The 13,956-nt window shown below is 39.8% G+C and overlaps 1 protein-coding gene across 4 annotated transcripts in view; it reads left to right on the forward strand.

Moving 5' to 3' along the window:
- LOC139747219 (N-acetylneuraminate lyase-like) overlaps positions 1-13,956 on the forward strand; it is a 223,768-nt gene that overhangs the window by 121,396 nt on the left and 88,416 nt on the right. For all 4 annotated transcript variants that reach the window (XM_071659252.1, XM_071659254.1, XM_071659253.1 and 1 more), the window contains one exon: positions 7,838-7,986. In XM_071659252.1, the coding sequence (XP_071515353.1) occupies positions 7,838-7,986 (149 nt within the window). The remainder of the gene's footprint in view (positions 1-7,837; positions 7,987-13,956) is intronic.

Below are 13,956 nucleotides of genomic sequence, written 5' to 3' on the forward strand. Positions count from 1 at the left end.
GCAGTGGAATTTATTAAAAAAGGGGGTGACTGTATTGTTGACTGGTTGGTAAGGTTATTTAATGTATGTATGACTCATGGTGAGGTGCCTGAGGATTGGCGGAATGCGTGCATAGTGCCATTGTACAAAGGCAAAGGGGATAAGAGTGAGTGCTCAAATTACAGAGGTATAAGTTTGTTGAGTATTCCTGGTAAATTATATGGGAGGGTATTGATTGAGAGGGTGAAGGCATGTACAGAGCATCAGATTGGGGAAGAGCAGTGTGGTTTCAGAAGTGGTAGAGGATGTGTGGATCAGGTGTTTGCTTTGAAGAATGTATGTGAGAAATACTTAGAAAAGCAAATGGATTTGTATGTAGCATTTATGGATCTGGAGAAGGCATATGATAGAGTTGATAGAGATGCTCTGTGGAAGGTATTAAGAATATATGGTGTGGGAGGAAAGTTGTTAGAAGCAGTGAAAAGTTTTTATCGAGGATGTAAGGCATGTGTACGTGTAGGAAGAGAGGAAAGTGATTGGTTCTCAGTGAATGTAGGTTTGCGGCAGGGGTGTGTGATGTCTCCATGGTTGTTTAATTTGTTTATGGATGGGGTTGTTAGGGAGGTAAATGCAAGAGTTTTGGAAAGAGGGGCAAGTATGAAGTCTGTTGGGGATGAGAGAGCTTGGGAAGTGAGTCAGTTGTTGTTCGCTGATGATACAGCGCTGGTGGCTGATTCATGTGAGAAACTGCAGAAGCTGGTGACTGAGTTTGGTAAAGTGTGTGGAAGAAGAAAGTTAAGAGTAAATGTGAAAAAGAGCAAGGTTATTAGATACAGTAGGGTTGAGGGTCAAGTCAATTGGGAGGTGAGTTTGAATGGAGAAAAACTGGAGGAAGTGAAGTGTTTTAGATATCTGGGAGTGGATCTGGCAGCGGATGGAACCATGGAAGCGGAAGTGGATCATAGGGTGGGGGAGGGGGCGAAAATTCTGGGGGCCTTGAAGAATGTGTGGAAGTCGAGAACATTATCTCGGAAAGCAAAAATGGGTATGTTTGAAGGAATAGTGGTTCCAACAATGTTTTATGGTTGCGAGGCGTAGGCTATGGATAGAGTTGTGCGCAGGAGGATGGATGTGCTGGAAATGAGATGTTTGAGGACAATGTGTGGTGTGAGGTGGTTTGATCGAGTGAGTAACGTAAGGGTAAGAGAGATGTGTGGAAATAAAAAGAGCGTGGTTGAGAGAGCAGAAGAGGGTGTTTTGAAGTGGTTTGGGCACATGGAGAGAATGAGTGAGGAAAGATTGACCAAGAGGATATATGTGTCGGAGGTGGAGGGAACGAGGAGAAGAGGGAGACCAAATTGGAGGTGGAAAGATGGAGTGAAAAAGATTTTGTGTGATCGGTGCCTGAACATGCAGGAGGGTGAAAGGAGGGCAAGGAATAGAGTGAATTGGAGCGATGTGGTATACCGGGGTTGACGTGCTGTCAGTGGATTGAATCAAGGCATGTGAAGCGTCTGGGGTAAACCATGGAAAGCTGTGTAGGTATGTATATTTGCGTGTGTGGACGTATGTATATACATGTGTATGGGGGGGGGGGCATTTCTTTCGTCTGTTTCCTTGCGCTACCTCGCAAACGCGGGAGACAGCGACAAAGTATATAAAAAAAAAAAAACATAATTCATACTGTCTGCCTCTATTCATTCCCATCGCCACCTCGCCGCACATGAAATAACAACCCCTCACCCCTCATGTGTGCGTGGTAGCGCTAGGAAAAGGCAAAAAAGGCCACATTCGTTCATACTCAGTCTCTAGCTGTCATGTAATAATGCACCGAAACCACAGCTCCCTTTCCACATCCAGGCCTCTTAGAACTTTCCATGGTTTACCCCAGACGCTTCACATGCCCTGGTTCAATCCATTGACAGCACGTCGACCCCGGTGTAGCACATCGTTCCAATTCACTCTATTCCTTGCACGCCTTTCACCCTCCTGCATGTTCAGGCCCCGATCATTCAAAATCTTTTTCACTCCATCTTTCTACCTCCAATTTGGTCTCCCACTTCTCCTCGTTCCCTCCACCTCTGACACATATATCCCCTTTGTCAATCTTTCCTCTCTCATTCTCCCCATGTGCCCAAACCATTTCAATACACCCTCTTCTACTCTCTCAACCAAACTCTTGTTTTTTTCACACATCTCTCTTACCCTATTATTACTTACTCGATCAAACCACCTCACACCACCCACATATTGTCCTCAAACATCTCATTTCCAGCACATCCACCCTCCTCCGCACAACTCTATCCATAGCCCACGCCTCGCAACCATACAACATTGTTGGATCCACTACTCCTTCAAACATACAAATTCTTGCTTTCCTAGATAATGTTGTCGACTTCCACACATTCTTCAAGGCTCCCAAAATTTTTCCGCCTCCCCTACCCTATGATTCACTTCCGCTTCTATGGTTCCATCCGCTGCCAAATCCACTCTCAGATGTCTAAAACAATTCATTTCCTCCAGTTTTTCTCCATTCAAACTTACCTCCCAATTGACTTGATCCTCAACCCTACTGTACCTAATAACCTTGCTCTTATGCACATTTACTCTCAACTTTCTTCTTTCACACACTTTAATAAACTCAGTCACTAGCTTCTGCAGATTCTCACATAAATCAGCCACCAGCGCTGTATCATCAGCAAACAACTGACTTATTTCCCAAGCTCTCTAATTAACAACAGACTGCATACTTGCCCCTCTTTTCAAAACTCTTGCATTCACCTCCCTAACAACCCAATCCATAAACAAATTAAACAACCATGGAGACATCGCACAACCCTGCAGCAACCCTACATTCACTGAAAACCAATCACTTTCCTCTCTTCCTACACGTGCACATGCCTTACGTCCTCGATAAAAACTTTTCACTGCTTCTAACAATTTGCCTCCCACACCATATATTGTTAAAACCTTCCACAAAGCATCTCTATCAACTCTGTCATATACCCTCTCCAGATCCATAAATGATACAAACAAATCCATTTGCTTTTCTAAATATTTCTCACACACATTCTTCAAAGCAAACACTTGATCCACACATCCACTACCATTTCTGAAACCACACTGCTCTTCCCCAATCTGATGCTCTGTACATGCCTTCACCCTCTCAATCAATACCCTCCCATATAATTTCCCAGAAATACTCAACAAACTTATACCTCTGAAATTTGAGCACTCACCTTTGTCCCCTTTGCCTTTGTACAATGGCACTATGCAAACGTTCCGCCAATCCTCAGGCACCTTACCATGAATCATACATAACTTAAATAACCTTACCAACCAGTCAACAATACAGTCACCCCCTTTTTTGATAAATTCCACTGCAATACCATCAGAACCCGCTACCTTGCCGGCTTTCATCTTCCGCAAAGCTTTACTACCGCTTCTCTGTTTACCAAATTGTTTTCCCTAACCCTCTCCCTTTCCACACCACCTTGACGAAAACACCCTATATCTGCCACTTTTCACGAAACACATTCAACAAACCTTCAAAATACTCCATCTCCTTCTCACATCTCCACTACAGGTTATCACCTCCTCATTAGCCCCCTTAACTGAAGCTCCCATTTGTTCCCTTGTCTTACGCACTTTATTTACCTCCTTCGAAAACATCTTTTTATTCTCCCTAAAATCTAATGATACTCTCTCACCCCAACTCTCATTTGCCCTCTTTTTCACCTTTCTCTTGCACCTTTCTCTTGACCTCCTACCTCTTTCTTTTATACATCTCCCACTCATTTGCATTCTTTCCCTGCAAAAAACGTCCAAATGCCTCGCTCTTCTCTTTCACTAATAATCTCACTTCATCCCACCACTCACTACCCTTTATAATCTGCCCACCTCCCATGCTCTCATGCCACAAGCATCTTTTGCGCAAGCCATCACTGCTTCCCTAAATACATCCCATTCCTCCCCCACTCCCCTTACCTCCTTTCTTCTCACCTTTTTCCATTCTATACTCAGTCTCTCCTGGTACTTCCTCACACAAATCACCTTCCCACGCTCACTTACTCTCACCACCCTCTTCACCGGAATATTCTCTCTTCTTTTCTGAAAACCCATACAAATCTTCAAGTTCGCCTCCACAAGAAAATGATCAGACATCCCTCCAGTTGCATCTCTCAGCACTATAAAATCCAAAAGTCTCTCGTTCGGCCGCCTATCAATTAACTCGTAATCTAATTACGCTCTCTGGCCATCTCTCCTACTTACATACATATACTTATCTATATCTCTCTTTTTAAACCAGGTATTCCGAATCACCAGTCCTTTCTTAACACGTAAATCTAAGAGCTCTTCACCATTTCCATTTACAACACTGAACAATTATTCCCTCAACTGCCACATTACTCACCTTTGCATTCAAATCACCCATCACTATAACCCGGTCTCGTGAATCAAAACCACTAACGCACTCATTCAGCTGCTCCCAAAACACTTGCCTCTCATGATCTTTCTTCTCATGCCCAGGTGCATATGCACCAATAATCACCCATCTCTCTCCATCAACTTTTAGTTTTACCCATATCAATCTAGAGTTTACTTTCTTACACTCTATCACATACTCCCATCATTCCTGTTTCAGGAGTAGTGCTACTCCTTCCCTTGCTCTTGTCCTCTCACTAACCCCTAACTTTACTCCCAAGACATTACGAAACTACTCTTCTCCTTTACCCTTGAGCTTCGTTTCACTCAGAGCCAAAATATCCAGGTTCCTTTCCTCAAACATACTACCTATCTCTCCTTTTTTTTCATCTTGGTTACATCTACACACATTTAGACACCCCAATCTGAGCCTTCGAGGAGGATGAGCAATGCCCGCGTGACTCCATCTTCTGTTTCCCATTTTTGAAAGTTAAAATACAAGGACAGAAGAGTTTTTAGCCACCCGTTCCCGTCCCCTTTAGTCGCCTTCTACGACACGTGAGGAATGCGTGGGAAGTTTAACTTTTCCCCTATTCCCATATATATATATATATATATATATATATATATATATATATATATATATATATATATATATATATATATATATATATATATATATATATATATATATATATATATATATATATATATATATATATATATATATATATATATATATATATATATATATACATATATATATATATATATATATATATATATATATATATATATATATATATGCTCTGTGGAAGGTATTAAGAATATATGGTGTGGGAGGCAAGTTGTTAGAAGCAGAGAAAAGTTTTTATCGACGATGTAAGGCATGTGTACGTGTAGGAAGAGAGGAAAGTGATTGGTTCTCAGTGAATGTAGGTTTGCGGCAGGGGTGTGTGATGTCTGCATGGTTGTTTAATTTGTTTATGGATGGGGTTGTTAGGGAGGTGAATGCAAGATTTTTGGAAAGAGGGGCAAGTATGAAGTCTGTTGTGGATGAGAGAGCTTGGGAAGTGAGTCAGTTGTTGCTCGCTGATGATACAGCACTGGTGGCTGATTCATGTGAAGAAGCTGGTGACTGAGTTTGGTAAAGTGTGTGAAAGAAGAAAGTTAAGAGTAAATGTGAATAAGAGCAAGGTTATTAGGTACAGTAGGGTTGAGGGTCTAGTCAATTGGGAGGTAAGTTTGAATGGAGAAAAACTGGAGGAAATAAAGTGTTTTAGATATCTGGGAGTGGATCTGGCAGCGGATGGAACCATGGAAGCGGAAGTGAATCATAGGGTGGGGGAGGGGGCGAAAATCCTGGGAGCCTTGAAGAATATGTGGAAGTCGAGAACATTATCTCGGAAAGCAAAAATGGGTATGTTTGAAGGAATAGTGGTTCCAACAATGTTGTATGGTTGTGAGGCGTGGGCTATGGATAGAGTTGTGCGCAGGAGGGTGGATGTGTTGGATTTGAGATGTTTGAGGACAATGTGTGGTGTGAGGTTGTTTGATCGAGTAAGTAATGTAAGGGTAAGAGAGATGTGTGGAAACAAAAAGAGCGTGGTTGAGAGAGCAGAAGAGGGATTTTTGAAATGGTTTGGGCACATGGAGGGAATGAGTGATGAAAGATTGACCAATAGGATATATGTGTCGAAGGTGGAGGGAACGAGGAGAAGTGGGAGACCAAATTGGAGGTGGAAAGACGGAGTGAATAAGATTTTGAGTGATCGGGGCCTGAACATGCAGGAGGGTGAAAGGCGGGCAAGGAATAGAGTGAATTGGATCGATGTGGTATACCGGGGTTGACGTGCTGTCAGTGGATTGAATCGGGGCATGTGAGGCGTCTGGGGTAAACCATGGAAAGTTGTGTGGGGCCTGGATGTGGGAAGGGAGCTGTGGTTTCGGGAATTATTGCATGACAGCTAGAGACTGAGTGTAAACGAATGAGGCCTTTGTTGTCTTTTCCTAGCGCTACCCCGCACACATGAGGGGGGGAGGGGGATGGTATTCCATGTGTGGCGAGGTGGCGATGGAATGAATAAAGGCAGACAGTGTGAATTGTGTGCATGGGTATATATGTATATGTCTGTGTGTGTATATATATGTGTACATTGTGATGTATAGGTATGTATATTTGCGTGTGTGGACGTGTGTGTATATACATGTGTATGGGGGTAGGTTGGGCCATTTCTTTCGTCTAATTCTTGCGCTACCTCGCAAACGCGGGAGACAGCGACAAAGCAAAATAAAATAAATAATACCAATGATATTTAGGAAATTATATTTTCGGAATCAGTTTGTGAACAAAGCTTCCTGGAAACACCTTTTATTTCCCCATGAACACCACCAGCCTCCCCTGCATCATCTCTTACCCCATCAGCAGCACCCCTCATCTTCCTAGCAACATTTTGTACTTCCTAGCGATACCCTTTACCTTCCCACCACAGTTCCTACTTTCCATCTTCCCAGCAACATTTCTTACTCCCCAGCAGCACCATTCACCTTTCCCAGCAATATTTCATACTCCCAGCTGCACCCCTCACCTTCCCAGCAACATTTCCTAGTCTCCAGCAGCACCCCTTACATTTCCAGCAACATTTTCTACTCCCTAGCCGCACTTATCACCTTACTAGCAACATTTCTTACTCCCCAGCAGCACCCCGTACCTTCCCAGCAAAGTTTCCTACTCCCCAGCAGCATTCCTCACCTACTCAGCAACATTTCTTACTCCCCAGCACCACCCCTCACTTCGCAGCAACATTTCTTACTCCCCAGCAGCACCCTTCACCATCCCAGCAACATTTCTTACTTCCCAGCAGCACCCCTCACCATCCCAGCAACATTTCTTACTTCCCAGCAGCGCCCTTCACCTTCCCGGCAACATTTCTTACTCCCCAACAGCACTACTTATGTCCCCAGCAGCATCCCTCACCTCTCTAGTAACACCTCTCTCCATCCCAAGAGGAACTTCTGATTAAATATCCTTTATCAACCTACATGCATTAGGAGTGTAGGATACTATTACTTTCCTTCAGCAGATGACTTCATCACTGACCATCATCTCTCTCATCATCTGTCCTTCCTTTGTGATTCTTATGTACTCTCCTCCAGCAGGCAACTTCGACATAGACCATCAAGTCTTCTGTCAACTGTCCTTTCCATGTGCAATCCTCCAGCAGATAACCTCGTCATAGACCATTAAGTCTTTTGTCAGTCTGTCTCTCCCATGTACTCTCCTCCAGCAGATAACCTCGTCAAAAAGCACCAAGTCTATCATCTCTCCATCCCATGTACAGTCCTCCAGCAGATAAACTTGGCGAAGACCATCAGGTCCTCTGTTATATGGAAATTTCCCAATCATTACCACGTATTCTCACTCCTTCCACAGTATCCATGAGCGAGTTTTTGACAAAGGGCGTGGCTCGCATCCCGACATTGTCGGGCTTGAAGTTCACTGACCACGACGTGAGGGGCGAGGGATACAAATGTCTGCAGGTCGACAACGGTTCCCTCACCATCTTAAACGGCTTCGATGAGGTAAGATAAACCACTCGAGAAACGCACACAGTCGTATCATGTAATCTTGGCCGTTACCAGACTATATACATACATACATATATATATATATATATATATATATATATATATATATATATATATATATATATATATATATATATATATATATATATATATATATATATATATATATATATATATATATATATATATATATATATATATATATAATACATATATAATATATATATATATATATATATATATATATATATATATATATATATATATATATATATATATATATATATATATATATATATATATATATATATATATATACATATATATATATATATATATATATATATATATATATATATATATATATATATATATATATATATATATATATATATATATTCTTTTTCTTTCTTTTAAACTATTCGCCATTTCCCGCGTTAGCGAGGTAGCGTTAACAACAGAGGACTGGTCCTTTTTTGGAATATCCTCACCTGGCCCCCTCTGTTCCTTCTTTTGGAAAATTAAAAAAAGACGAGAGGGGAGGATTTCCAGCCCCCCGCTCCCTCCCCTTTTGGTCGCCTTCTACGACACGCAGGAAATACATGGGAAGTATTCTTAATCCCCTATCCCCAGGGATAATATATATATATATATATATATATATATATATATATATATATATATATATATATATATATATATATATATATATATATCGCGTGAATGTAGGTTTGCGGCAGGGGTGTGTGATGTCTCCATGGTTGTTTAATTTGTTTATGGATGGGGTTGTTAGGGAGGTAAATGCAAGAGTCCTGGAAAGAGGGGCAAGTATGAAGTCTGTTGGGGATGAGAGAGCTTGGGAAGTGAGTCAGTTGTTGTTCGCTGATGATACAGCGCTGGTGGCTGATTCATGTGAGAAACTGCAGAAGCTGGTGACTGAGTTTGGTAAAGTGTGTGGAAGAAGAAAGTTAAGAGTAAATGTGAATAAGAGCAAGGTTATTAGGTACAGTAGGGTTGAGGGTCAAGTCAATTGGGAGGTGAGTTTGAATGGAGAAAAACTGGAGGAAGTGAAGTGTTTTAGATATCTGGGAGTGGATCTGTCAGCGGATGGAACCATGGAAACGGAAGTGGATCATAGGGTGGGGGAGGGGGCGAAAATTTTGGGAGCCTTGAAAAATGTGTGGAAGTCGAGAACATTATCTCGGAAAGCAAAAATGGGTATGTTTGAAGGAATAGTGGTTCCAACAATGTTGTATGGTTGCGAGGCGTGGGCTATGGATAGAGTTGTGCGCAGGAGGATGGACGTGCTGGAAATGAGATGTTTGAGGAAAATGTGTGGTGTGAGTTGGTTTGATCGAGTAAGTAACGTAAGGGTAAGAGAGATGTGTGGAAATAAAAAGAGCGTGGTTGAGAGAGCAGAAGAGGGTGTTTTGAAATGGTTTGGGCACATGGAGAGAATGAGTGAGGAAAGATTGACCAAGAGGATATATGTGTCGGAGGTGGAGGGAACGAGGAGAAGAGGGAGACCAAATTGGAGGTGGAAAGATGGAGTGAAAAAGATTTTGTGTGATCGGGGCCTGAAGATGCAGGAGGGTGAAAGGAGGGCAAGGAATAGAGTGAATTGGAGCGATGTGGTATACAGGGGTTGACGTGCTGTCAGTGGATTGAGTCGGGGCATGTGAAGTGTCTGGGGTAAACCATGGAAAGCTGTGTAGGTATGTATATTTGCGTGTGTGGACGTGTGTATGTACATGTGTATGGGGGGGGGGGGTTGGGCCATTTCTTTCGTCTGTTTCCTTGCGCTACCTCGCAAACGCGGGAGACAGCGACAAAGTATAAAAAAAAAAAAAAATATATATATATATATATATATATATATATATATATATATATATATATATATATATATATATATTGGAAAGGATCACAATTTTGCGCGTGATCAAGATATTCCTATGAGTCCACGGGGAAAAAGAAACAATAAGTTCCCAAGTGCACTTTCGTGTAATAATAACATCACCAGGGAAACACAAGAGAGAACTATAGCAGTCAGTTGATATACATCAAAGAGACGCAGCTAGGACGCCATTTGGTAAACATACGATTGTCCAAGACCGACAACGAGCTTTCATAAATTTATCATTTTACAAATTTTATCAACAATAGAATTATCCAATTTGTTTAGACCATCACTAACATTAAGATTATAATTCTCTGTGTATTCAATAATAGAAGATTCAATGATATTTCTCGTGGTAATAGAGTTAGAGTTAATAACTGAGATGGCATTACTCCAGTTAATACAATGATCATTGTTTTTAACGTGATTAAACAAGGCATTTGATTCATGTCTCGTTCTTATCTATGTTGCATAAGTCTAACAGAAAGAACCTTACAAGTCTGCCAAACATGAAACTTATCATGATTTCTGCATGGCACTTTGTAGATGCATCCAGGAGAATTTTCGGGTGAGTTCCTGATTAAGATATTCTTTATCGTATTATTACTGCTGAAGGCAACATTTACATTAAAGGATTTAAGAAACATGGGAAGTTAAGTTATTGTTAAAAGGGAGAACTAAAAGATTCTTGGGTCAATGGGAGGTTTGGGTTCAACTCTATAAAATAATTTCTTTCCTAACATAAGGGATTTATCAATGAAAGGTCAAGTGCACTTTCACTTAGATCCAATAGAATATATCTTCTCAAACTCATCATCAATAACCTCTGGACTGCAAATACGAAATGCCCTAACGAACATATATTGAAATGATGATAATTCAACTCTGTAATGTTGAGATGAGTAATAGTGGATATGTGGACACTATCTATTTATTTATCAATATTTTGCTTTGTCGCTGTCTCCCGCATGAGCGAGGTAGCGCAAGGAAACAAACGAAAGAAATGGCCCAACCCACCGATATACACATGTATTTACATACACCTCCACAAACGCAAACATACATACCTATAGATCTCAACGTATACATATATATACACATACAGACATATGTATATATACACATGTACATAATTCATACTGTCTGCCGTTATTCATTCCCATCGCCTCCCCACCACACATGAAATAACAACCCCCTCCCCCAAATGTGCTCGAGGTATCGCTAGGAAAAGACAACAAAGGCCACATTCGTTCACATTCAGTCACTACTTGTCATGTAATAATGCATCAAAACCACAGCTCCCTTTCCACATCCATGCCCCACAGAACCTTCCATGCTTTACCCCAGACGCTTTACAAGCCCTTGTTCAATCCATTAACAGCACGTCGATCCCGGTATAACACATCGTTCCAATTCACTCTATTCCTTGCACGCCTTACACCCTCCTGCATGTTCAGGCCCCGATCACTCAAAATCTTTTTCACTCCATCTTTCCACCTCCAATTTGGTTTCCCACTTTTCCTCGTTCCCTCCACCTCTGACATATATATCCTCTTGGTCAATCTTTCCTCACTCATTCTCTCCATGTGACAAAACCATTTCAAAACACCCTCTTCAGCTCTCTCAACCACATTCTTTTTATTACGACACATCTCTCTTACTCTATTATTACTTACTCGATCAAACCATCTCACACCACATATTGTCCTCAAACATCTCATTTCCAGCACAGCCACCCTCCTGCGCACAACTCTATCCATAGCCCACGCCTCGCAACCATACAACATTGTTGGAACCACTATTCCTTCAAACATACCCATTTTTGCTTTCCGAGATAATGTTCTTGACTTCCACACATTCTTCAACACTTCCAGAACTTTCGCCACCTCCCCCACCTTATGATTCACTTTCGCTTCCATGGTTCTATCGGCTACCAAATCCACTCCCAGATATCTAAAACACTTCACTTCCTCCAGCTTTTCTCCATTCAAACTTACCTCCCAATTGAATTATCCCTCATCCCTACTGTACCTAATAACCTTGCTCTTATTCACATTTACTCTCAGCTTTCTTCTTTCACACACTTTACCAGACTCAGTCATCAGCTACTGCAGCTTCTCACATGAATCAGCCACCAGCGCTGTATCATCAGCGAACAACAACTAACTCACTTCCCAAGCTCTCTCATCCACAACAGACTTCATACTTGCCCCTCTTTCCAAGACTCCTGCATTTACCTCCCTAACAACCCCATCCATAAACAAATCAAACAACCATGGAGACATCACACACCCCTGCCGCAAACCTACATTCACTGAGAACCAATCACTTTCCTCTCTTCCCACACGTACACATGCCTTACATCCTCGATAAAACCTTTTCACTGCTTCTAACAACTTGCCTCCCACACCATATACTTTTAATACCTTCCACAAAGCATCTCTATCAACTCTATCATATGCCTTCTCCAGATCCATAAATGCCACATACAAATCCATTTGCTTTTCTAAGTATTTCTCACATACATTCTTCAAAGCAAACACCTGATCCACACATCCTCTACCACTTCTGAAACCACACTGCTCTTCCCCAATCTGATGCTCTGTACATGCCTTCACCCTCTCAATCAATACCCTCCCATATAATTTGCCAGGAATACTCAACAAACTTATACCTCTGTAATTTGAGCACTCACTCTTATCCCCTTTGCCTTTGTACAATGGCACTATGCACGCATTCCGCCAATCCTCAGGCACCTCACCATGAGTCATACATACATTAAATAACCTTACCAACCAGTCAACAATACAGTCACCCCCTTTTTTAATAAATTCCATTGCAATACCATCCAAACCTGCTGCCTTGCCGGCTTTCATCTTCCGCAAAGCTTTTACTACCTCTTCTCTGTTTACCAACTCATTTTCCCTAACCCTCGCACTTTGCACACCACCTCGACCAAAACACCCTATATCTGCCACTCTATCATCAAACACATTCAACAAACCTTCAAAATACTCACTCTATCTCCTTCTCACATCACCACTACTTGTTATCACCTCCCCATTTGCGCCCTTCACTGAAGTTCCCATTTGCTCCCTTGTCTTACGCACCTTATTTACCTCCTTCCAGAACATCTTTTTATTCTCCCTAAAATTTAATGATACTCTCTCACCCCAACTCTCATTTGCCCTTTTTTTCACCTCTTGCACCTTTTTCTTGACCTCCTGTCTCTTTCTTTTATACGTCTCCCACTCAATTTCATTTTTTCCCTGCAAAAATCGTCCAAATGCCTCGCTCTTCTCTTTCACTAATACTCTTACTTCTTCATCCCACCACTCACTACCCTTTCTAATCAACCCACCTCCCACTCTTCTCATGCCACAAGCATTATTATTATTATTATATACATATTATGTACATACATTATTATTATTATTATCATTATTATTATTATTATTATTATTATTATTATTATTATTATTATTATTATTATTATTATTATTATTATTATTATCATTATTATTATCATTATTATTATTATTATTATTATTATTATTATTATCATTATTATTATTATTATTATTATTATTATTATTATTATTATTATTATTATTATTATTGTAATCATTATCATTATTATTATTTTTATTATTGCTATTATTATTATCATTATTATTGTTATTATTATTGTTATTATTATTATTATTATTATTATTATTATTATTATTATTATTATTATCATTATTATCATTATCATTATTGTTATTATTATTATTATTATTATTATCATTATTATTATTATTATTATTATTATTATTATTATTATTATTATTATTATTATTATTATTATTATTATTATCATTATTATTATTATTATCATTATCATTATTATTATTATTATTATTATTATTATTATTATTATTATTATTATTATTATTATTATCATTATTATTGTTATTATTATTATTATTATTAACATTATTGTTATTATTATTATTATCATTATTATTATTTTACTATTATTATTATTATTATTATTATTATTATTATTATTATTATTATTA

The sequence above is a fragment of the Panulirus ornatus genome, chromosome 67 (genome assembly GCF_036320965.1).
Source record: "Panulirus ornatus isolate Po-2019 chromosome 67, ASM3632096v1, whole genome shotgun sequence".
Classification (NCBI taxonomy): Eukaryota; Metazoa; Arthropoda; class Malacostraca; order Decapoda; family Palinuridae; genus Panulirus; species Panulirus ornatus.